The 25,359-nt window shown below is 46.9% G+C and overlaps 1 protein-coding gene across 1 annotated transcript in view; it reads left to right on the forward strand.

Moving 5' to 3' along the window:
• The window catches only part of LOC141092560 (plasma kallikrein-like), a 147,959-nt gene that overhangs the window by 29,161 nt on the left and 93,439 nt on the right, over positions 1–25,359 (forward strand). Inside the window, exon 7 of the mRNA XM_073578826.1 lies at positions 7,965–8,124. Coding sequence (XP_073434927.1) covers positions 7,965–8,124 — 160 coding nt within the window. The remainder of the gene's footprint in view (positions 1–7,964; positions 8,125–25,359) is intronic.

Consider the following 25,359-nt stretch of genomic DNA (forward strand, 5'->3'; position numbering starts at 1 on the left):
CAGTCTTCTCTTTTGCAAACTAAACATTCCCAAATCCTGCAACCTTTCCTCATAAGACAGGGTTTGCAGACCGGTCACCATTCTGGTCGCTCTTTTCTGAACTTGCTCCAGTTTGTTGATGTCTTTTTTAAAATGCGGTGCCCAAAACTGGACACAATATTCCAGATGAGGTCTGACCAAAGAGGAATAGAGGGAAATAATGACTTCACGTGATCTAGACTGTATGCTTCTGTTAATACATCCTAGAATTGCATTTGCCTTTTTTGCTGCTGCATCACACTGTTGACTCATATTCAGTCTGTGATCTATTAGTATACCCAAGTCTTTTTCACATGTGCTGTCACTTAGCCCTATTCCTCCCATTCTATATATGCTTTTTTCATTTTTATTGCCCAGATGTAGTACTTTGCATTTCTCCCTGTTAAAAACCATTCTGTTAGTTGCTGCCCACTTCTCCAGTTTATTTAAATCTTTTTGAATCCTCTCTCTCTCTTCTCTAGTATTAGCTATCCCTCCTAGCTTTGTGTCATCAGCAAATTTAATCAGTTTACCCTCAATTCCTTCATCTAAATCGTTGATAAAGATGTTGAACAATACAGGGCCCAGGACAGAGCCCTGTGGTACCCCACTTGAGACATTCTTCCAACTGGATGTGCAGCCATTTACGACCACTCTTTGGGTCCGATCACTAAGCCAGTTATGAATCCACCTTGTCCAGTTGACCTTGAACAGTTGCCTTGTCCATTCCATACATAGTCATTTTTTCAATAAGGATAGTATGAGAGACTTTGTCAAATGCTTTGCTGAAGTCAAGATATACTATATCTACAGCATTTCCTTGATCCACCCAATCAGTGATACCGTCCTAGAAGGAAATTAAGTTAGTCTGACATGACTTATTAGTTAGAAACCCATGCTGACTCTGTTTAATCACTTCATTCTTATCTAGGTATTGACATACATGTTGTTTAATAATTTGTTCAAAGATCTTTCCTGGTATAGAAGTCAGACTCACCGGCCTATAGTTGCCTGGGTCCACCTTCTTCCCCTTTTTGAAGATAGGAACAACATTTGCTCTTCTCCAGTCTTCTGGCACTTCTCCTGTTCTCCAAGAATTTTCAAAGATTATGGAGAGGGGTTCAAAAATTTCTTCTGCTATCTCCTTCAGTACTCTGGGTAGGTCATAGCGTGGTACTGCATAGGCCATGAGTTCGCGGAAAGCTGCGCTTTCCACCAACCGAAAGGGCATCATCTCAAACGAGATTAGTTTGGCAATGTGGGCGTTCAAACCCAGTGTACGCGGATGAGAGACTGAGTACTTTCTTGACCTACTCATAGTGTCTGGGAGGGTGAGCTGGACTTGAGAGCTGCATATGGTGGAAGTAGCGATGGACAGGGCAGACTGAGAGAGGGTTGATGATGGTGATGGAGTTGGTGTTCTTTCTGATGGCCTAGAATCAGTCTTTCGTTGATATAACAGTGGGATTCCCTGACTGCTGTGGCCTTGCAACGACACCTCAACATTTGCTGCTGTGCTAACCGGTGGGCTTACAGTGGGGGAAACAATGTAGCGTTGCTGACTACCTTCGTTGTGATCAGTTGCACATGTGGCACTTGAGGTTTGGTGTTGTGTCCACGCTTGCAAGTGCATGCTGGTTAAATGTCTAAGCATGCAACTGGTGTTCAAATTTTTCAGATTTTTCCCTCGGCTAAAGGTCTTTGCGCACTTCTTACAGATAACCTTGGCCTGATCATGAGGATTTTGTTCAAAAAAGTGCCACACTGCACTCTTCCTACTTTGGCAGACATTTTGCGGCCTAGCACACAGTGATCTTTTGACCCTCTTGACAAGCTGTCCAGCAACTCTTTTGATGTTTGGAACCTGTCTTTGGAGTGCTCCGGGCCTGCCAGATAACAACTGTTGCGATGTCGATGTCTGCTGTGGATGCTCCTCATCTGAGCTATTGGAAGCAGCACCCTCTTCCCCCAATGGATGCCAATCTGGGTCAACAACTGGGTCATCCATCACCTCCTCTTCTATGTCATGTGCACCTTCCTCTGTGTCACCGTGTATGGTGGTATAGTGTGCGGGAAGGGGCACCTGAGTCTCATCAGGGTCAGAATCTGGCTCTGTACACTGCAAGGACAATGTAGTGCTCTGAGTGAATGTACCAGCAGAATCATCCATCAGCGGCTGTGCATCAGTGCACTCCATGTCAGATTCATCTTGGCCTGGGTAATTCACCATTTCACTTGATAATCCAGGCATGGTATGTGAAAACAGCTCCATGGAGTAATCAGTAGTATGGCCTGCGTCATCCTTCAATCTTGGTTGGGGTGAAGGACACAAGGAAAGGTGTGGTTCATGAACATGAGCCTCCAATGACGACTCAGTGCTTTTACTTTTTACAACTGAAGAAGAGGAGGCGATAGAGCTGGAGGCTGAGTCAGCAATGTAAGACAAAACTTTTTCCTGATGCTCTGGCTTTAAAAGCGGTTTGCCAACTCCTAGAAAACTAAGCGTTCAAGGCCTTATGTAGCCAGACGATGACGCAGGCTCAACACCTCCTGCATTCGGTCCTATTTTGCTCTTGCCACTACCATCAGATCCACCACCAACACCATCATTACCAGCTGCCAACCCTCGCCCAATTCCATGGCCTCTTCCACCAGCCTTCCTCATTTTTGGTAGAAATGTAGACAAAATCCAACAAACTATATAGTAATGTAAAACAAGGTACAAGGTGTCTATAGGACAGGGGAGATTTTGAATTTCTGCAGACACTTGTGGACACTGGACACTTTTGGATTGTGTGAGGCCCACTGATATCTGAGCGCTATATGACAGGCTCGATGGCACAGCTGTGCCTGTGACCAAAGTGACTAGAGGATAAGTGAGATTTTGAATTTCAGCAGACACTTGTGGACACTGGACACTTTTGGATTGTGTGAGGCCCAATGAATATCTGAGCGCTATGTGACAGGCTCAATGGCACAGCTGTGACAAAAGTGACGAGAGGATAAGGGAGATTTTGAATTTCTGCAGACACTTGTGGACACTGGACACTTTTGGATTGTGTGAGGCCCACTGATATCTGAGCGCTATGTGACAGGCTCGATGGCACAGCTGTGACCAAAGTGACTAGAGGATAAGGGAGATTTTGAATTTCTGCACACACTTGTGGACACTGGACACTTTTGGATTGTGTGAGGCCCAATGAATATCTGAGCGCTATGTGACAGGCTCGATGGCACAGCTGTGACCAAAGTGACTAGAGGATAAGGGAGATTTTGAATTTCTGCACACACTTGTGGACACTGGACACTTTTGGATTATGTGAGGCCCAATGAATATCTGAGCGCTATGTGACAGGCTCGATGGCACAGCTGTGACAAAAGTGACGAGAGGATAAGGGAGATTTTGAATTTCTGCAGACACTTGTGGACACTGGACACTTTTGGATTGTGTGAGGCCCACTGATATCTGAGCGCTATGTGACAGGCTCGATGGCACAGCTGTGACCAAAGTGACTAGAGGATAAGGGAGATTTTGAATTTCTGCACACACTTGTGGACACTGGACACTTTTGGATTGTGTGAGGCCCATTGAATATCTGAGCGCTATGTGACAGGCTCGATGGCACAGCTGTGACCAAAGTGACTAGAGGATAAGGGAGATTTTGAATTTCTGCACACACTTGTGGACACTGGACACTTTTGGATTGTGTGAGGCCCAATGAATATCTGAGCGCTATGTGACAGGCTCGATGGCACAGCTGTGACCAAAGTGACTAGAGGATAAGGGAGATTTTGAATTTCTGCACACACTTGTGGACACTGGACACTTTTGGATTGTGTGAGGCCCATTGAATATCTGAGCGCTATGTGACAGGCTCGATGGCACAGCTGTGACCAAAGTGACTAGAGGATAAGGGAGATTTTGAATTTCTGCACACACTTGTGGACACTGGACACTTTTGGATTGTGTGAGGCCCAATGAATATCTGAGCGCTATGTGACAGGCTCGATGGCACAGCTGTGACCAAAGTGACGAGAGGATAAGGGAGATTTTGAATTTCAGCAGACACTTGTGGACACTGGACACTTTTGGATTGTGTGAGGCCCAATGAATATCTGAGCGCTATGTGACAGGCTCGATGGCACAGCTGTGACCAAAGTGACTAGAGGATAAGGGAGATTTTGAATTTCTGCACACACTTGTGGACTCTGGACACTTTTGGATTATGTGAGGCCCAATGAATATCTGAGCGCTATGTGACAGGCTCGATGGCACAGCTGTGACCAAAGTGACTAGAGGATAAGGGAGATTTTGAATTTCTGCACACACTTGTGGACACTGGACACTTTTGGATTGTGTGAGGCCCAATGAATATCTGAGCGCTATGTGACAGGCTCGATGGCACAGCTGTGACCAAAGTGACTAAAGGATAAGGGAGATTTTGAATTTCTGCACACACTTGTGGACACTGGACACTTTTGGATTGTGTGAGGCCCAATGAATATCTGAGCGCTATGTGACAGGCTCGATGGCACAGGTGTGACCAAAGTGACTAGAGGATAAGGGAGATTTTGAATTTCTGCACACACTTGTGGACACTGGACACTTTTGGATTGTGTGGGGCCCACTAATATCTGAGCGCTATGTGACAGGCTCGATGGCACAGCTGTGCCTGTGACCAAAGTGACTAGAGGATAAGTGAGATTTTGAATTTCAGCAGACACTTGTGGACACTGGACACTTTTGGATTGTGTGAGGCCCAATGAATATCTGAGCGCTATGTGACAGGCTCGATGGCACAGCTGTGACCAAAGTGACTAGAGGATAAGGGAGATTTTGAATTTCTGCACACACTTGTGGACTCTGGACACTTTTGGATTATGTGAGGCCCAATGAATATCTGAGCGCTATGTGACAGGCTCGATGGCACAGCTGTGACCAAAGTGACTAGAGGATAAGGGAGATTTTGAATTTCTGCACACACTTGTGGACACTGGACACTTTTGGATTGTGTGAGGCCCAATGAATATCTGAGCGCTATGTGACAGGCTCGATGGCACAGCTGTGACCAAAGTGACTAAAGGATAAGGGAGATTTTGAATTTCTGCACACACTTGTGGACACTGGACACTTTTGGATTGTGTGAGGCCCAATGAATATCTGAGCGCTATGTGACAGGCTCGATGGCACAGGTGTGACCAAAGTGACTAGAGGATAAGGGAGATTTTGAATTTCTGCACACACTTGTGGACACTGGACACTTTTGGATTGTGTGGGGCCCACTAATATCTGAGCGCTATGTGACAGGCTCGATGGCACAGCTGTGCCTGTGACCAAAGTGACTAGAGGATAAGTGAGATTTTGAATTTCAGCAGACACTTGTGGACACTGGACACTTTTGGATTGTGTGAGGCCCAATGAATATCTGAGTGCTATGTGACAGGCTCGATGGCACAGCTGTGACAAAAGTGACGAGAGGATAAGGGAGATTTTGAATTTCTGCAGACACTTGTGGACACTGGACACTTTTGGATTGTGTGAGGCCCACTGATATCTGAGCGCTATGTGACAGGCTCAATGGCACAGCTGTCACCAAAGTGACTAGAGGATAAGGGAGATTTTGAATTTCTGCAAACACTTGTGGACACTGGACACTTATGGATGTGTGAGGCCCACTGAATATCACAGCGCTATGTCACAGGCAGAAATTGCCTAGTGTATCACAAACTACAAGGTGTATGTAGAATTGGGCAGAATAGGAATCTCCCTAGAGTGCAGGTCTGTAAGAACGGAACATGTCCTCGTTTTATTCTCACAGAGTGACACACTGATAGCTTCACTGTGGCTGTGATAACAGCCGTTACACGGTACTGTGTGAGGAGCGTACACCGCTGTATGGTGTGAAAAAATGCACGCTCAGTACCTCAGCAGGACAAAAAAAAAAATTGGGATTGCTTTTAAAAAAGCAGTTTGCGGAGCAGTGGGTAAACAGCAATGCAGGAATGTCAGGAAGCCTTAGAAGGCAGCCCAACAACCAACACCACTGATACACCGCTATATAGCCTCCCCTTGCACTGCACACACAGTGACTGATGTGTTGTACAGGCAAAATCGCTAGCAACAGAAGCAGTTTTTTTTTCTTCTCAGCAGGACAAAAAAAAAAATTGGGATTGCTTTTAAAAAAGCAGCTTGCGGAGCAGTGGGTAAACAGCAATGCAGGAATGTCCGGAAGCCTTAGAAGGCAGCCCAACAACCAACACCACTGATACACCACTATATAGCCTCCCCTTGCACTGCACACACAGTGACTGGTGTGTTGTACAGGCAAAATCGCTAGCAGCAGAAGCAGTTTTTTTTTCTTTTCAGCAGGACAAAAAAAAAAATTGGGATTGCTTTTAAAAAAGCAGTTTGCGGAGCAGTGGGTAAACAGCAATGCAGGAATGTCAGGAAGCCTTAGAAGGCAGCCCAACAACCAACACCACTGATACACCACTATATAGCCTCCCCTTGCACTGCACACACAGTGACTGGTGTGTTGTACAGGCAAAATCGCTAGCAGCAGAAGCAGTTTTTGGTGTCTTCTTCCCTGCCTAACGCTCTCCCTACAAAATCATCAGCAGCAGCAGCTCTCCCTATTCTGAGATCAGCATGAGTAACATGGCGGTCGGCGTGCACGCTCTTTTATACCCCCTGTGACGCCCCCCAAAGCAAGCCAATCACTTGCATGCCCTTCTGAAAGATGGTGGTGACCCGTGCCTATGTCATCACGTTGCCCTCAGTGTCCGTGGATCCTGATTGGCTGAAAAAGAGCGCAAAACAAACTTTTGAAACGCGACTTTGGCGCGTAAGTCGCCGACCTCGTGTCCGACCTCATCCTAGGGTCGGGTTTCGTTTCATGAAACCCCACTTTGCCAAAAGTCGGCGACTTTTGAAATTTTTCGACCCGTTTCGCTCAACTCTAGTGGCAGAGACTACATGAGAAATTAATCAAAAGGTAAAACATTTTAATTGTGTAAATTATGCCAGAAATGTACTCCAAATCCTGACTGGAGTAACATCTATGGCTGTAGTGCATTGCAATTAAAATGTTTGTCTAATTCGTTAAGCAGTGTGCAACTTTTTACGACTGCATGACTTTAGTCTTATCTTAATACATGTGTTCATGAAGGCTAGCATGCACAATACCAGTCATAATTAATTGGGCTCTTACTAATTACCAGAATATTTAATTTGAATTTTTACCATTGTTTAAAATTATAGAATTAATGTTGATTACACTAAATCTGCAACCTGATGCATCAGGAATTAAACCACAGAAAGATATGTGACTAAAAACTGCATGGAAAAACAGTATTTTGGAAATAATAATATAAATACATTTTTTATATTTAATATGTGAAAAGCAGAAGTAAAGTAATCTAGATTTAGTGGAGCCTTTTTTGTATTACTTCCCGAAATTTGTAGTGAACCACCTCCCTACAAGAGCAATCCACTCAAAGAAGAGGGCCAATGTGATTTAGTAGAAATTTGGGTGGTTTTCACTGTATTTGCAAGGATGTGTTCAAACAGCAGAAAATAACATTTACTAAGACAATCCTGTCAATTTATAGTTTGTGTCGGAACTCTGGTTGCTTTACTGATACTCATGGTGCGCCTATCATTTGTGCCGGAAATCTGATGCTAACCTTTGCAGATTCATCTGCCACAGGAATTGTGTGCGGCTTTTCTCTGGTTTCTGTGCAGAATTCCTTCAACAATATCTTTAATAAGTGACCAGTGTTTTTTCATGTCTGTTCAGAATTCTGAAAGCATTTGGAATGGCAATGTAAATTTTCCTTAAAAATTTGGGGAGTTTTGTTTGTCAGGGCTTTTCACACAGATTTCAGAGCAAATAAACCTCTGTATAAGTATACCCACAACGTAATCGCTAATAATTGTCTTGTAGGATGCAAAAGAGATATTTTTCAGAAAATTGAATTCTCCGGGGAAAGTCTAACAAGTGTTATTGCACCTAATGTACAAATGTGTCAGAAGATATGTACATTTTATCCAAACTGTTTATATTTTACCTATGTAACAAAAGACTCATCAGAAGCCAACCAGAGGTTAGTCGCATGGTTTACTGAAGATTTTAAATATGTTCTTTAAACCCCCATTTGACATAGTCTAATGGAAACCCATGTTTATCAAATGGCAAAATGACCAAATTATTCTACTCTTTAAGATCTTGATAAAGCAGAATAGTTAATGAATATATAGAGCGTATAGATAGAACAAATGCTAATGTGACATCTATGTTAACTGCTTGCGATGTAAGTGCCAGCTCACCGACAAAATAGAACAGAATACTTAGCTTGTGTAATGTACAAGATGCCGTTTGATGGTCAGGTACAATCCCCCATTCTATGTTGCTCCTGATGAACCTCAGAAGAGGGGAAATGCGTTGAGCTGTGTTTCAAACTGGCATTTCACTGGCTTTTATTTTGGCTGTCTTAAACCATCTAATACAGGGGTATCTTACCTGTTATATTATTCGCTTAATTGAGTGCCACCTTATATATAGGAAGCTTTATTGGTGTATATAATGGCCGGTTTAAGTTATACACTGTAAGGCTATCTAACCTTTTGCATTATAAGTTGCATGACTGGATGCAGCTTTTTGTATATATACTGTTTGGTTTGCAGTGATGTATGTTTTTTAGGCACTGGGTCTCTGTTTTTGTTGTCCATGATTATAGATGGGCTTGTTGTATCTTGACTGGATGCTCTGTTTTTTGCTCTGGCTGAAGACAACTCTATACATAGACGTATTGAAAATCATCTGAGTAGGAATTGATCCCTTGTCAATTTGTTATACAAATATATTCTTTCTGTAAACTCCTTCCTGGTCTCACAAACAAGGGGGGGGGGGATTCTTCATACATAATTCTATCAGGAGACAACTAGACTAGATAGTGAATAGAGACCATCGAATTGTCAATCTAGCCTATTTTAGGTCATCACAAGAAGAAAGAAGATATTTGATTATCTAGAACTCAAGCCAAGAAGATCAAGATTACACACCTCTCCTCTTTCTCACCTACCTGTTTCAACCTCTTATCACATCCCTGCCACTATAGGGCCCTATAGGGGTAGCAGGGTGAGCCGTCGTGGAGTGGGGGGGGCAATTGCGCAGGTCCTAGGGCTCCAACCTCCGCTGTCAGGTAGGGAGATATCAGCCAGTGCAGGAACAGGCACCTCCCAGTGGTGATCATCTCTTTTCTTTTGGTATGATGCAATGTTTATATTTTTTGGTAATTAAGTATTTGTAATTTTTGAAATAAAGTTTGAATTTTTAGCAGAGCTACAAGAGAAACTGTGAGCCTTTTTTGAATTTATCTCTTGTTATATAATTTTTTGAGACTGTGATGTCATAGACCTAATGGAAAAGAGAAGAATTAGCTGGGTAGAAGGGCAAAATGAGAAACTGTAAGTTCACTGTGCTATATAATATGATGGCTGCAATATATTAATATTTTGCAAATTTTAATGAGAAGAGTGCTTCTCCAACAGAACAAAATTATATGTCCAGTCCCTATCCCTCTCCATGTTTCATCTAGTAATTGACCTAGGTTGTAGAAGGATTATCTTTCTTCCAAAGAGTAACTGCCATAGTATTCAACAGTACCTGTTTCATGAGGGTGTTAATACATTTTAAAGTACTTGTGCTGGGGAACTGGGGTCCAGGTGAAGGATCGGTTATTTCCTAGCAGCATTTTGCAAGATATGGCATCAACATAGGGAATGTATTGCTGTGTGAGGTGACCAGGGTGTTAGTTGTAGCAAGAAGGTGCTGTTCTTCCACACCCTGGCACCCCACATATAAAAGATAATGTCCTGTCTGTTATGTGGTTTGTTTATAGTGTATAACACTCATCAGTAGTGTAGCTACCAGGGGGCAGAGGAGGCGGTGGCCCCGGGCCCCACGCTCTGAGGCGGTCCACCAAGAGCTACGCTACTATAACTGTTTCGGCGTACACAGCGCCCCGAGACAGTTACATTCTGCGGTAGAGCAGGGAGAATCGATCTCCCTGCTCTGCCGCCCGGCAGCTATGGGGCCCATGAGCAGGCAGTGGGGGGCCCTGTGCCAGCAATGTGCCCCCCGCCCCTCATCGCAGGGTCAGCTGTGTCAGCATCCAGCCCATACAGCTGACCACTTTAATGAGAGAAGGAGCGAGCGCCCCTTCTCCCATCATCCCCCTCTCCCTGACAGCGGGTGTGCTGATGTCACTGCCTGGCGCCCACTCTCAGAAGATGAGGGGGAGAGTAGGTAGCAGCGCAGGAGCTGGGAGGAAGAGAGGTGAGTACTGGATTTATTATTTCTTGTAATGGGGATGCATTATAATAGAAAGGCTGCCTATAGGAGTGCATTATAATAGGCTGCCTATGGGGTGCATTATAATAGGCTGCCTATGGGGAGTGCATTATAATACAAAGGCTGCCTATGGGGGTGCATAATAATAGGCTGCCTATGGGGGTGCATTATAACAGAAAGGCTGCCTATGGGGGTGCATTATAATAGAAAGGCTGCCTAGGGGGGTGCATTATAATAGGCTGCCTATGGGGTGCATTATAATAGGCTGTCTATGGGGAGTGCATTATAATACAAAGGCTACCTATGGGGGTGCATAATAATAGGCTGACTATGGGGGTGCATTATAACAGAAAGGCTGACTATGGGGGTGCATTATAATAGAAAGGCTGCCTATGGGGGTGCATTATAATAGGCTGCCTGTGGGGGTGCATTATAACAGAAAGGCTGCCTATGGGGGTGCATTATAATAGAAAGGCTTCCTATGGGGGTGCATTATAATATAGAGGCTGCCTATAGGGGTGCATTATAATAGGCTGCCTATGGGGAGTGCATTATAGTATAAAGGCTGCCTATGGGGGTGCATTATAATAGAAAGGCTGCCTATGGGGAGTGCATTATAATATAGAGGCTGCCTCTAGGGGTGCATTATAATAGGCTGCCTGTGGGGAGTGCATTATAATATAGAGGCTGCCTATGGGGGTGCATTATAATACAGAGGCTGCCTATGGGGGTTTCATTATAACACAAAGGCTGCCTATGGGGGTGCATTATAATATAGAGGCTGCCTATGGGGGTGTATTATACTACAAAGGTTACCTGTGGGGGTGCATTACAATATAGAATCTGCCTATGGGGGTTTATTATAATATAGAGGCTGCCTATGAGGAGTGCATTATACTATAGACTCTGCCTATGGGGAGTGCATTATACTATAGACTCTGCCTATGGGGAGTGCATTATACTATATTGAGGACTATCTGGTGTAATATGATATGGCTGCTATCTAGAGGGCCATGTACAGTGTGGGGATTATAGTGATGGGGTCATCATACAGTGTTGGAGCCATTAAATAGTTTGGGGATATTAAGGGGTCAGTATATATACAGTGAGGAGGCATTATACTGTGTATAGAGGAGCTGTACAGGGGGGAGACTTGGGACATTGTTAAATGTAAAGTGGGCACTTTTTGTTATAGGGAAACTCTGGTTACTGTGACTGTCAAAGGGGCACACACAGGGCAATATTACATTCTAGTGGACAAAATGTGGGCCCTGTTTTATAAACCACTTGCACCCGGCATTACTATTTTCTAGAGAGTTGCTTTAGAATTTAGAGGTCACACAGAACCACATAATAGGTGCAGTAATAGGGACACATACAGCAGCAGCGGCTCAGTATTGGGGTATCAGCAGGATGAGCAGTTTGTGCAGGTTGAGAATAGTCCAATTGGTGACAGTACTGAAAATATGAGAAGTGAAACGTGTCTTTGTTGTATTCTCTGCAGCCGAGTCCTGGCTGGAGGAGTCGTCATGTCGGTCTGGGCCAGATGGAAAAGACGGGAAAAGTGAATGGTTCCATCAGAAAGAACGTCAGTGGTAAGTCATTATCTGTAACTCTGCTGTAGGACTGGCATTATTTACCACTGACCATACGGCGGTAATATCAATACTGGTCTTTTTATATATAGATTATTTTTGGCAACAGCACGGTCATCTGCTTAGGTTCTCTGGTTAGGGGCCCACTCAGAAGTTTCACCCCCCCTGAACCAAAACCCTAGCTACACCTCTGACACTCATGTTTGAGGTTGGAGATTCCTCTGGTCCTGCGATCCTGGATCTGCATCCCACCACACATTCAATGACAGACTCTGTTTCCTTTTTCAGTAACTCAGCTTTACTTAACATCAGATGATTAATTGCAGATATAGCCCAGTACATGTCCATTTGTTCATCCTTGCCTATGCTTTCATTTTCTGGCATAACTGGCCCCACAGACGCTCTTTCCAGCCCTGCAGCTTCCAAGCTTTCGGGCCCAATCTTCTGACACGGTTTCCCATCCGGCTTCCCCTTACGGAAGGTGCAAAAGGCATATGCTTTCCTGTCTGATTAGGGCTGTAGGCTCTGGATATCCTTGGAAAACCCACTGAAGTTAGTAGCGACCGCCCGTATGTTGCTTCCTTTGGAGTTCAATACTCTTCAGTGATATCCAGCCCCTTGGATTATTCATATCTGCACTACTCACTTCCTGACTCTATAGTGCCCACAACTGCACTGTTTGAAATCCTAGCTATTATCTATTGCTAATCCTACATCTTATGTCCTATACTTTCCTTATATCTGACACATCAGACATTATGCATTTTTCTGAACACATATTATAACATTACATTAACTATGCACCTTGGGGCCTATAAGGTTCTATGCAATATAACACACTCTTTTGTAAACCTAGGTTACAACTGTTTTATTCACAAGTGGAGACATATGACCATTCCGGTCACCCTCTTACATTTCCTATACATATGATATGCCATATGATGATAATAATAATAATAATAATAATAATAATTTTATTTCTATAGCGCCAACATATTCCTCAGCACTTTACATTATAGAGGGGACTTCTACAGACAATAGACATTACAGCATACCAATAAACACATAGATCAAAACAGACACCAAGAGGAATGAGGGCCCTGCTCGCAAGCTGACAATCTAAAAGGAGAAAGGGGAGACATGAATGGTGGATGGTAACAATTGCTTTTATTGTTCGGACCAGCCATAGTGTAAGAATCGGATGTTCCTGTGATGATGTATGAACCAGTTAACAGTCTAAATATGTAACAATACAGACACAGAGGGCTATTAAATGCATAAAGCATGTGAGAACATGATGCAAGGAACCTGGTTATGGTAAAACATTTTGTATGAGCCACACAGGGATATTTAGGTTAATGAGTTGAGGCGATAGGCCAATCTGAACAAATGCATTTTTAGGGCATGCTTAAAACTGTTGGGATTGGGGATTAATCATATTAACCTGGGTAGTGCATTCCAAAGAATTGGTGCAGCACATGAAAGGTTCTGATTATTGCGGATGTTAACCTCAGGTCATTAGCAGAACGGAGAGCATGGGTAGGGTGGTAGGCTGAGACAAGAGAGGAGATGTAGGGTGGTGCTGAGCCATGGAGTGCTTTGTGGGTGAGGATAATAAGTTTATACTGAAATTTGGAGTGGATGGGTGTTACACCGCTCCGCCATACTCACCCGGCCTCCGCTCCCACACCGCAGTCGCCCTCCGCTCCCACGCCGCAGCCTCTCTCCACCCGACGGCCGCGGCGGTCACCTGAGACAGGTCCGCGACCGATGCCTTCCCTGCATGCTATGCGCATGCGCCATAGGCCGCGGCCGCGCCTCCTTCCTGCTTCTTATGCTCCAGCTGTGCCCTGACCCGGAAGCACCTTTGGACCAATGGCTGACCAGACGGGGCCATATCAGGCCGCTTCCCCCTGAGGGAGGCGCCTGATCGTTGTGTTTCCTGACACTCTGGCCTCGCTCCATCGTGCACACTCTGCTCCTGCAGTTCCAGTCTCGGCTGCTCCTCACAGCAGCTTCTCCGTCCTGCTATCAGCGTTCCTGTCGTCCAACTCCAGTCCTGCCTTGTGTTCCTGCCATCCTACTCCAGTCCTGCCTTGTGTTCCTGCCGTCCTACTCCAGTCCTGCCTAGTGTTCCTGCCGTCCTACTCCAGTCCTGCCTTGTGTTCCTGCCGTCCTACTCCAGTCCTGCCTAGTGTTCCTGCCGACCTACTCCAGTCCTGTCTTCAGTGTTCCTGCCGTCCCACTCCAGTCCTGCCTTCAGTGTTCCTGCCGTCCTACTCCAGTCCTGCCTTCAGTGTTCCTGCCGTCCTACTCCAGTCTCAGTCTTACTCCGGTCCATCCTGAGCCGCCCCTCTCGGTACCGGCTACCGTGGTACTCGAACCCCTGGGCCTGCTCCTAACGGTCCCTGTATAGGGGTCGGTTCCACCTGGCAGCTCGCCCGGGGCCCCTTGGTGCCACGGTCCAGAGGGTCCACTCTCGGAGTTTCCCGCTCCAGACCACCCGCGCTAACAGTACGATCAGGCCATGGACTCCGCCGGTACTACGGCTGCTACTCAGAAAGAGTTGCTATTCCTACAGGAGAATCAGGGGAGCATTATGTCAGTCATGAGGTCCATGGACACTCGTTTGTCGACCTTACAGGTGGCCGATCCTGGAAATGCCACTCAGCTGGCCAGTCTCCAACAGGAGCTGGGTCAGCAGCAAGATACTCAAACCCACATTCTGTCCTACATGTCCTCCTTTGATAGTCACTTGTCGGCCCTCCAGGTTGCCACTGCAGTGCCGACTCCTCCCCCTGCGTCTTCTGCTCCTCCGACGCCCCACCTCGCCAAGCCGCCTCGTTTCACCGGGGATCCCAAGCTCTGTAGGGGGTTCTTAAATCGGTGTAGTCTCCACTTTGAATGGCTGCCGCAGCAATTTCCCTCAGACCGGGCCAAAGTGGCCTTCATCATGTCCCATCTGGAGGGAGAGGCCCTGTCTTGGGTAAACCCGCTCTGGGAACGTGGCGACCCGGTCGTTTCGAGTCTCCCGGTTTTCCTGGATACGTTTCGTAAGGTTTTCGATGAGCCGGGTCGGTTAGCCACTCTCACTGAGTCACTCTTTAACTTACACCAGGGCTCTCTCACGGTCGGACAGTACGCTATTCGCTTTCGCACTATTTCCTCCGAGCTTGGCTGGAATAACGCAGCTTTGGTGGGGGCATTCTGGCCCGGTCTTTCTAGTAAAATAAAGGATGAACTCGCAGGTCGAGATACCCCGTCCACCTTAGAGGATCTTATCTCGCTGGCTACCCGCATTGACCTGCGCTTCCTGGAGCGCGCTCGGGAGTCAGCGAGAGACAGGCGCTCCTCCAGGTCAGTTTCTCCTTTCACCCAGTCTGCCAGCTCCCGTTCAGTCGGATTCTCTTCCCTCTCTTCGGGTGAGCCCATGCAGTTAGATCATCTTAGGTTGGCCGAGTTACGTCAGAGAGAGAGACGGGCACAAGGTCTGTGCCTCTATTGCGGTCATTCGTCACACTATATCCGCACCTGTCCTAAGAGACAGGGAAACGACTCCACCTAGGTCAGGTAAGAGAGGCCTTCCTAGGTGATGATGATTCCTCTCAACCCCTTACGATTTCTGTGCTTTTGGTTTCAGGAGGGAGGCGTGGTTCCGAGGTGGCCTACGTGGATTCGGGCTCAGCGGGTAACTTCATTCGGCCGGAAGAGGTAGACAAATACCAAATTCCTGTAGTCACTCTATCTAACCCAATTCAGATTGCCACCGTGGATGTCAAACCGCTACAGGTGACCGTCACCTTGGTCACTGAAGAGGTGGAGTTGCAAATCGGAGCCTTACATCGAGAGAAGATAGCCTTTTACGTTTTACCTAAGCTCTCTCACGCCATTCTACTCGGTCTTCCATGGTTAAGGATTCATCAGTCTGTTCTCGACTGGTCTTCTGGGGAGATACTCCGCTGGGGGCACCCGTGCCAAGCTCGCGGACCTACTCCAGTCCTGCCTTGTGTTCCTGCCGTCCTACTCCAGTCCTGCCTTCAGTGTTCCTGCCGTCCCACTCCAGTCCTGCCTTCAGTGTTCCTGCCGTCCTACTCCAGTCCTGCCTTCAGTGTTCCTGCCGTCCTACTCCAGTCTCAGTCTTACTCAGGTCCATCCTGAGCCGCCCCTCTTGGTACCGGCTACCGTGGTACTCGAACCCCTGGGCCTGCTCCTAACGGTCCCTGTATAGGGGTTGGTTCCACCTGGCAGCTCGCCCGGGGCCCCTTGGTGCCACGGTCCAGAGGGTCCACTCTCGGAGTTTCCCGCTCCAGACCACCCACGCTAACAATGGGTAACCAGTGTAAGGACTGGCACAAGGTAGAGGCATCGGTATAACGATTGGTGAGGAATATGATCCTAGCTGCAGCATTCAGGACAGATTGGAGAGGGGAGAATTTGGTAAGAGGGAGACCGATTAGTAGAAAGTTACAACAGTCCAGACGAGAATGAATAAGAGAAACAGTAATAGTTTTCGCAGAGTCAAAAGTAAGAAAGGGTCAAATTCTAAAAATGTTTTTTGAGGTGCAGATAACAAGAATGAGCCAGTGATTGGATGTGGGGGGTGAATGAAAGCTCGGAATCAAGTATGACCCCATGACAGTGGACATGTTTCTGGGAAGTAATGGTGGAGCCACACACGGAAATAGCAATGTCGGACATAGGTAGGTTAGTAGAGGGAGGAAACACGAGGAGTTCAGTTTTTGACAGGTTCAGTTTCAGATAGAGGGAGGACATGATGTTAGAGACAGCGGAAATTTTTGGGTAGATTGGATTTTCTCCATAGACGTTCGGTGTACCTGGAGCACCACTGTAGGAAGCGAGTTTGCATCGTGTGTCAGAGTTGTTACCATCTGTTGCTAGTTGTTCTATGTATAGGAGGTGCAGTTTCATCCAGGGCACTTTGAAGTGTTTCATTGTAATGCTTCAGTGCAGAATCAGGACATGAGAAGGAGGAGATAGGGGCTAATCATGACTGCAAGTTCCTCATACGTTTCTGGGTGTTAATGGCCTATATGTTTATAAAAGTGTGGAAAGTGGGGGTGACTTGGGCGGAATGGCAGTTCTTGATAGAGAATGATAGAAGGTTGTGGTCAGAGAGTGGGAGAGGGGAGTTTGTGAAATCATCCACTGAGCAAGGCCGGGAGAATACCAAGTCGAGGGAGTTTCTGTCTTCATGAGTGGGGGAGTTAGTATGCTGTGAGAGGCCGAAAGAGGAGGTTAGAGATAAAAGGTGAGAAGCAGATGGTGAGAGGAGAAGAGCAATGGGGATGTTGAAGTCTCCCATGATGAAGGTGGGGATGTCACAGGAGAGATAGTGTGGAAGCCAGGTGGCAAAGTGATCCAGAAACTGATGGGATGACATTTTTATTCCTGTGCCTAGACCAAAATATTCCAGAATTGTGTATAAATGTTTTGTTGAAACAGAGGTTTGAAAAGACCTTCTCTTTCAAAATACTCTTATGCTATAGGACCTCTGATACTGGTATTCAGGAGCTATTATGCCCTGTAACTATGCCTATTTTGGTTGCATTATTGCAATCCAGAACATGACCTCATACAAAGAGAACTTTGAAAGAATGTCTTGTACTCGTATGTAGGATGCTGAATAGGGTTCACCACAACAGAACTGTTGAAAATGAACACATATTCTTGAGAGCACTTACAATTCATTGCTCTCCCTTGGGAAGAGGTATACCTTTTTATTATGTAATTTTTAGGTCCAAAATGCTGCAACAGTTAATTCTTAATATATAATTAGAGCTTTTATTGCTGCATCTGTACTACCACAGGTGATCAAAGGTTAGAGTGCTGAATGCAGGAAGAGTGTTCACTAGAGATGAGCGACTTTGCCTTTTTTCGGGTTGAGTCGGGTTTCAAGAAACCCGACTTTCTCACAAGTTGGGTCGAACGAAATCGGCCGATTATCGTGAAAAGTCGAAGGCCGACTGAAACACGAAACCCAATGCAAGTCAATGGGGAACCAAGGTCGGCAGAGAGTGGAGGACAGGAAACACACCTACAGTGCCCATTTTAATGCCAAAAACATCAATTCTTATTACTTAAGCTTGTCAACCTTAATTTACTTTATAATAATAGTTAGGCATTGAAAACTGGGGGTTATTTGGCTAAAGTTGTGGAGGGGGGGTAGGGCTGGCTCCAGATTTTCGTGGGCCCAGGGCCAAAGAGTGTCAATGGGCTCCTTTAACACATGTCACAATTCATGATCCTCTGATACGGCAGAGAAATAGCGGTATAGTACAATGAAAAATACTTCACTTCTTACATCTCATGACTAGTGTTGAGCATTCCGATACTGCAAATATCGGGTATCGGCCGATATTCGCTGTATCGGAATTCAGATACCGAGTACCGATATTTTTACAATATCGGATACCGGAATTGGAAGTTCCCATAATGCAATGAGCAAGTGTTGTGGCTGTGATTGGCTGCTGTAATGATGTCATCATGATGCGCGGTGTGTGCGCATCATGATGCGCGGTCTGTGCGGACCTGCCGGGGGTCTGTGCGGGACTGCCGGGGGTCTTTGCGGGCTTCCGGGGGTCTGTGCGGGCTGCTGGGGGTCTGTGCGGGCCTGCCGGGGGTCTGTGCGGGCTGCCGGGGTTCTGTGCGGGCCTGCCAGGGATCTGTACGGGCCTGCCGGGGGTCTGTACGGGCCTACTGGGGGTCTTTGCGGGCTGCCGGGGGTCTGTGCGGGCCTGACGGGGGTCTGTACGGGCCTGACAGGGGTCTGTGCGGGTTGCTGACGGTCTGTGCGGGCTGCCGGGGGTCTGTGCGGGCCTGCCGGGGGTTGTGTGTGTGTGCAGGCATCGTCTGATGGGACTACAAGTCCCATCAGGCTATGCCTGCTACAATGACAGTGATTGACACATTAGCCAATGATGGGACAGTAGTAGTCCCATCATCCGACTAATGTGATGAATGTAAAAAAAACAGAAAAACATGCATACTACATACATACTACATATATATAACTTTCATACAACATACATACATACTACATACATACTACATTCATACAACATATATACATACATACATACTACATACATACTACATTCATGCAACACACATACATACTACATACATACTACATTCATACAACATATATACATACATACATACATACTACATACATACTACATTCATACAACACACATACATAATACATACAAACTACATATATACTACATTCATACAACATACATACATACTACATACATACTACATATATACTACATTCATACAACATACATACATACTACATACATACTACATATATACTACATTCATACAACATACATACATACATACGTACTACATGCTACATACATTATTCATATATACTACATTCATACAACATACATACATACTACATATACTACATTCATACAACATACATACTACATACTACATATATACTACATTCATACAACATACATACATACATACTACATACATACTACATTCATACGTATTCATATGTATGTTGTATGAATGTCGTATATATGAAGTATGTATGTAGTATGTATGCTGTATGAATGTAGTATATATGTAGTATATATGTAGTATGTATGTAGTATGTATGTATGTTGTATGAATGTCGTATATATGAAGTATGTATGTAGTATGTAGTATGTATGTATGTTGTATGAATGTAGTATATATGAAGTATGTATGTAGTATGTATGTTTTTTTTTACATTCAACACATTAGCCGGATGATGGGACTACTACTAATCACTGTCATTGTAGAAGGCATAGCCCGATGGGACTTGTAGTCCCATTGGACGATGCCTGCACACACACACACAACCCCCGGCAGGCCCGCACAGACCCCCGGCAGGCCCGTACAGACCCCCGGCAGCCCGCACAGACCCCAGGCAGCCCGCACAGACCCCCGGCAAGCCCGCACAGACCCCTGGCAGGCAAGCACAGACCCCCGGCAGGCCCGCACAGACCCCCGAGAGGCCCGCACAGACCCCCGAGAGGCCCGTACAGACCCCGCCCGCACAGTGTCCACCCACGCACCGCCCACACTCTTCCCCCCTCCCGAACTGGATGTACAAGTAAAGAAAGGTTTTTTTAATTCCGATATTTCTGTCCCATTGACTTGAATGGGGTTTCCGGTATCGGAATCGGCGATATCCGATACTTTTTGGGTATGGGTCCGATCCAATCCGATCCGATACTTCATGGTATTGGATGGTATCGCTCAATACTACTCATGACTGATATCCATTTTAAATTCTACAATAGCTCCAAAAACGGACAGTATATTACTCCATACAGTATTATGGCCACCGTATAGTGCGCTATACAGAGTAATGAGGCCCATATATTTCTCCATACAGAATCATTGGTCCCATATAATGTTTGAAACAGTATATGATGAGCTCCACATAATGCTACAGTATGTGTTGGTCCCCATGGATGAAGTTCCACTGTGTTATGGGCCCAAATAATGCTCCATATATAATGGGCCCCATTTCTAATGCTCCAGTGCATAATGGGCCCTGTAAATGCTACTCCTGTGTCTGATGTCCACCTTTGGAATGCTCCAGTGTTGGTGGGCCTCATATATCATTCTCCAGAGTATAGTGCTCCCCAAAAATAGCTGTCCCAACATTGAAAACAATTAAATAAGTCTCCTCGCTAGGGAATCCCTGTACTAGTCTGGACTTCTCGTCGTCCCCATCTTCCATCTCACTGCACTTGGACTGTTTAGGCAGAGGTCGTACAGACGGTGATGTCATCGCTCTCTCTGAACCAGAATGTCACTGTCAGGAAACGCGGAAGACGTCAAGTCGGTGGAGCAGGGAGAGGTAAGTATTTCAACTTTGCAAGTGCTGTGATCCTGAGCAAGCAGGGGGGGCCCACTCATTGGTGACGGCACTGGCTCAGGGCCCCTCATAGTATGCCGGTGTGTCTGACGGCGGGTGTGCACCCCCACTGTCAGAGACACTTGATTCTACTATGAGGGACCTTGTGCCAGTGCCGTTGCCAAATAGTGTGCCCACCCACCTGTCCAGGGCAATGGCACTCGCATGGGTGTGTGCGTCAGGTGATGACCCTGGCCCTGTGGGGGGAGGCGGCCCAGTTAGGGAGGTGAAAAAATTGTCATATGTTGATGTTGGACATTCAGCAGCTGCAAATGGAGTAAATGGAGAAGTCCGCGGAAGAGGAGGACAAAAGCCAGCCATTTTTCTGGCAACCTACGTGTCAGCAGGGGAGGGTGGGACAAAATCCTTTGAAACCCATGCATGGTCCATTTTAATGAAGGTTAGATCATCAACATTTTGGGTCGACAGACGGGTCCTTTTTGTTAGGAGTCGGATTTCTGCCCTGACTATGCAGGAATCTAGACATTCACATTCTGCAGTCTCCTGCTCTTTGTCCAGTGCAGAAGAGATTGCAGAGGAGATTGCTTTGCAGCAACTCTCTCCGGAGGCTAAGTCCTTCATTCCGTTCTCTGAGCATGCTCCTGGGACGATCTCCCATTGGAGTTCAGGAGTCAGGTGCTCAGGTCCTGCTCCTGATTCCATTGGTTCTGCTCAGGGTTCTGGAGACTTCCGGAAGGTCCCGTTCGCTATAAAAAGTGTGCATGGCTGTTCCGCAATGCGCTAGTATAGTCTTACTTGCTGCTGTGTGTTTGTTGATGGATGCATGATCTGGTGAATGACTCATTGGAAACCCCTACCCTCTGATAATATTCATGTGTGAGGGAATGTCTTTTGGCCAGTAATTGCGCCAGCACGCTTTGCTCCACAGCAACACCTGCTAGCGCCTGTCACCACGTCTGCTGTTTTAGTGGTGCCTCTCTGCTGCATCTTCCTCACCGCGCTGCAGTTGCAGCCTATTAGTGCATCCGCGGTTGCGACGCTTCGCACACAAGTACTACGGTAGGTCCTTCGGAGATAGTGCCTGTATATTTAACTACTCTGGTGACCAACTAGCTTGTGTGTGCCGCTGAGTCTCTGTGCTGCTAACAGGCTCAGCGTTACTTTATTCATTATTTTTTATAGCAGCTCTGTGCCTACAACAGAGACTGCTTGTTGCACCTGGGTGATTTTGAACCCTGTGCAGATTACCGCCATAGTGCTCTGCTACCCTCTAGCAGCGGTTTTACACCTACCGCACGGTGGACCCCGAGTAGCGAAGGCACTTTATTTATATTTTTTATTTAGTGCCTTCCGCCACTCCTAACATTATACTAGCGCCAGGGTCTGACTAGAGATGGCGGAACAGCAGCAACTCCTGCAGTGTGTGCGGCAGCTCGAGGGTCACTTGGCCACTCTTGAGAGGGCTCTCGCAGCTACGCAAGCCACATATGCTGCTGTACAGGCACTCACAGATGCGGTAGGGCATATGTCCATGTCCGCCCTTGCGCCGACAGTTACCCGCCTCCCGTTGCCCGATAGATACTCTGGGGATGGCGCCTCCTACAGGGGTTTTATCAGTCAGTGCTCAATCCACCTGGAGCTGCTGGCTGCGCAATTCCCTACAGAGCGGGCCAAGGTGGCCTTTATTATTTCCGTACTGTCAGGTAAGGCGTTGGAATGGGCTATGCCTTTATGGGAGCGTGGTGACCCAGAGATTCGGACCAGGGCCCACTTGCTAACAGCCATCAAGCAAGTCTTTCTTGGTCCACGGGTCACCCATGATACCTCTCTACAATTGCTTGCCTTTTCCCATGGATCCCTCTCTGTTAGCCAGTACGCCGTCCGTTTTCGGACACTGGTGTCCGAGTTGGAGTGGTCCGATAAGGCACTTATTCCCGTTTTTTGAAGAGGTTTGGCGGAGCACGTGAAGAATGCTCTCTCTACCAGAGAGATCCCTACCACTCTGGAGGAGTTGATTTCCATCTCCACTCGCATTGACCTCCGCTTTTCGGAGCGAGGTTTGGAGCGTGCTCACTCCAAGCGGAGAGGTACTCCGGCTCCCAACTTTTTTGAGCCTCTGGAGCTGCCCGAGCCAGAGGTTCTACCTCCAGAGCCCATGGAGGTGTCTCACGCCATTTTTGAGACATGCTCGGCTCAAGTGTCCATGTGCGGTTGTCAACATCTACACGCTGCTTCCCAGGAAGACAGCGCCCCGCAGTGGTCTGACTGTGAGTCGGTCGGCGAGACTTTTGTCTCTCCTCGCCTGCGGCCTAAAATTCTCGCTTGGGCACACGCGTCAATGCGGACGGCCATCGTGGCTATATGCAGACCACGAAGTATCTATCCGGATCGTATTGGTGGCCGCACAGGGCTCGGGACGTGAAAAAGTTTATTTGGGCATGCACCTCATGTGCGCGGGAAAGTCTTCCCAGACAGAGTGTGGCGTCGGCCGTCGATACACGGCGGCGTTCGCCTGAAACTTCCACTCCCATTATCTCCTGGGTGTCCCTTCTGAAACATGGCGACCTGACCTCCACTGGTGCCGTCCGTGTGTCTCAGCTTTCCGTTTCACCTACCAAGACATCAGGCTCATCCTTTGACGAGTCTGGGACCTGTGCCAACTGTCGGGCACAGGCTGGTGGATCGGAGGGTTCAGGGAGGAGGGGGCCATAGGAGGGGGGGTTATGTTAGGAGTCGGATTTCTGCCCTGACTATGCAGGAATCTAGACCCTCACATTCCGCAGTCTCCTTCTCTTTGTCCACTGCAGAAGAGATTGCAGAGAAGATTGCTTTGCAGCAACTCTCTCCGGAGGCTAAGTCCTTCATTCCGTTCTCTGAGCATGCTCCTGGGATGATCTCCCATTGGAGTTCAGGAGTCAGGTGCTCAGGTCCTGCTCATGATTCTATTGGTTCTGCTCAGGGTTCTGGAGACTTCCGGAAGGTCCCGTTCGCTATAAAAAGTTTGCATGGCTGTTCCGCCATGCGCTAGTATAGTCTTACTTGCTGCTGTGTGTTTGTTGATGGATGCATGATCTGGTGAATGACTCATTGGAAACCCCTACCTTCTGATAATACGCATGTGTGAGGGAATGTCTTTTGGCCAGTAATTGCGCCAGCGCGCCTTGCTCCACAGCAACACCTGCTAGCGCCTGTCACCGAGCCTGCGTTTTTAGCGGTGCCTCTCTGCGGCATCTTCCTTGCCGCACTGCAGTTGCAGCCTATTAGTGCGTTCGCGGTTGCGACGGTTCACACACAAGTACTATGGTAGGTCCTTCGGAGATAGTGCCTGTATATTTAACTACTCCGGTGACCAACTACTGTGTGTGTGCCGCTGAGTCTCTGTGCTGCTAACAGGCTCAGCGTTACTTTATTCATTATTGGTTATAGCAGCTCTGTGCCTACAACAGAAACTGCTTGTTGCACTGGGAGATATTGAACCCTGTGCACATTACCGCCATAGTGCTCTGCTACCCTCTAGCAGCGGTTCTACATCTACCGCATGGTGGACCCCGAGTGGCGAAGGCACTTTATTTATATTTTTTATTTAGTGCCTTCCGCCACTCCTAACACTTTTTTTTCTGTCAGGATTGATCCAGCAGCACTGAAGACTCGTTCAGATAACACACTAGCAGCAGGGCAAGCGAGCTCCTGTAAGGCATATTGTGCCAATTCAGGCCAGGTGTCAAGTTTACTGGCCCAATAGTCAAAGGGGAATGACCGGTGATGGAGAACATCGATATGGGAGGAGAAGTAGTTTTTTACCATAGTTGACAACTGCTGTCTCCTGTCACTTTCGATCAATGCAATATTACCAGTCGTGTGAGCGGTACTTGAAAAATCAGTCCACAACATGGTCATGAAACTCCTGTGTCCAACACCACTTCGGCTGTGTACACCACAAACACCTATTCCATGTTGCCCCCTATGGCTCGTTGGAAAAACATCACCGCCGCTGTGTGCTGGGAATGCCTCAAACAAACGTTTACCAGAGTTGCTTGTTTGTTAGCCAATATTAGCTCTAGGTTCTCCTGTGGCATGATGTTTTGGAATTTGCCTTTATAGCGTGGACCCAGGATACTGGCCAACCAGTAGTCGTCATCGTTCATCATTTTGACAATGCGAGGGTCCCTTTTAAGGATCTGCAAGGCATAATCAGACATGTGGGCCAATGTTCCAGGTGTCAATGATGCACTGCGAGTGCTGGGTGGAGGAGCACTTTCTGGCAAATCCACACCCCTCCAGTCACGCACAAACCCTGTACCTGACCTTGCCACGCCAACATTTTTTCTTGCCGCCTGAGAAGCATCCTCCTCCCCAAAATAATCATCCCCATCATCCTCCTCCTCTTCCTCTTCTTCCTCCACCTCGTCCACGAGACTTCCCTGAGCAGACAATGGCTGACAGTCATCAAGGCTTCCCTCCTCCTCGGCTGCAGACACCTGCTCCTTAATGT

Source organism: Dendrobates tinctorius, unplaced genomic scaffold (assembly GCF_039654945.1).
Source record: "Dendrobates tinctorius isolate UK_male_01 unplaced genomic scaffold, ASM3965494v1 ptg000008l, whole genome shotgun sequence".
NCBI lineage: Eukaryota > Metazoa > Chordata > Amphibia > Anura > Dendrobatidae > Dendrobates > Dendrobates tinctorius.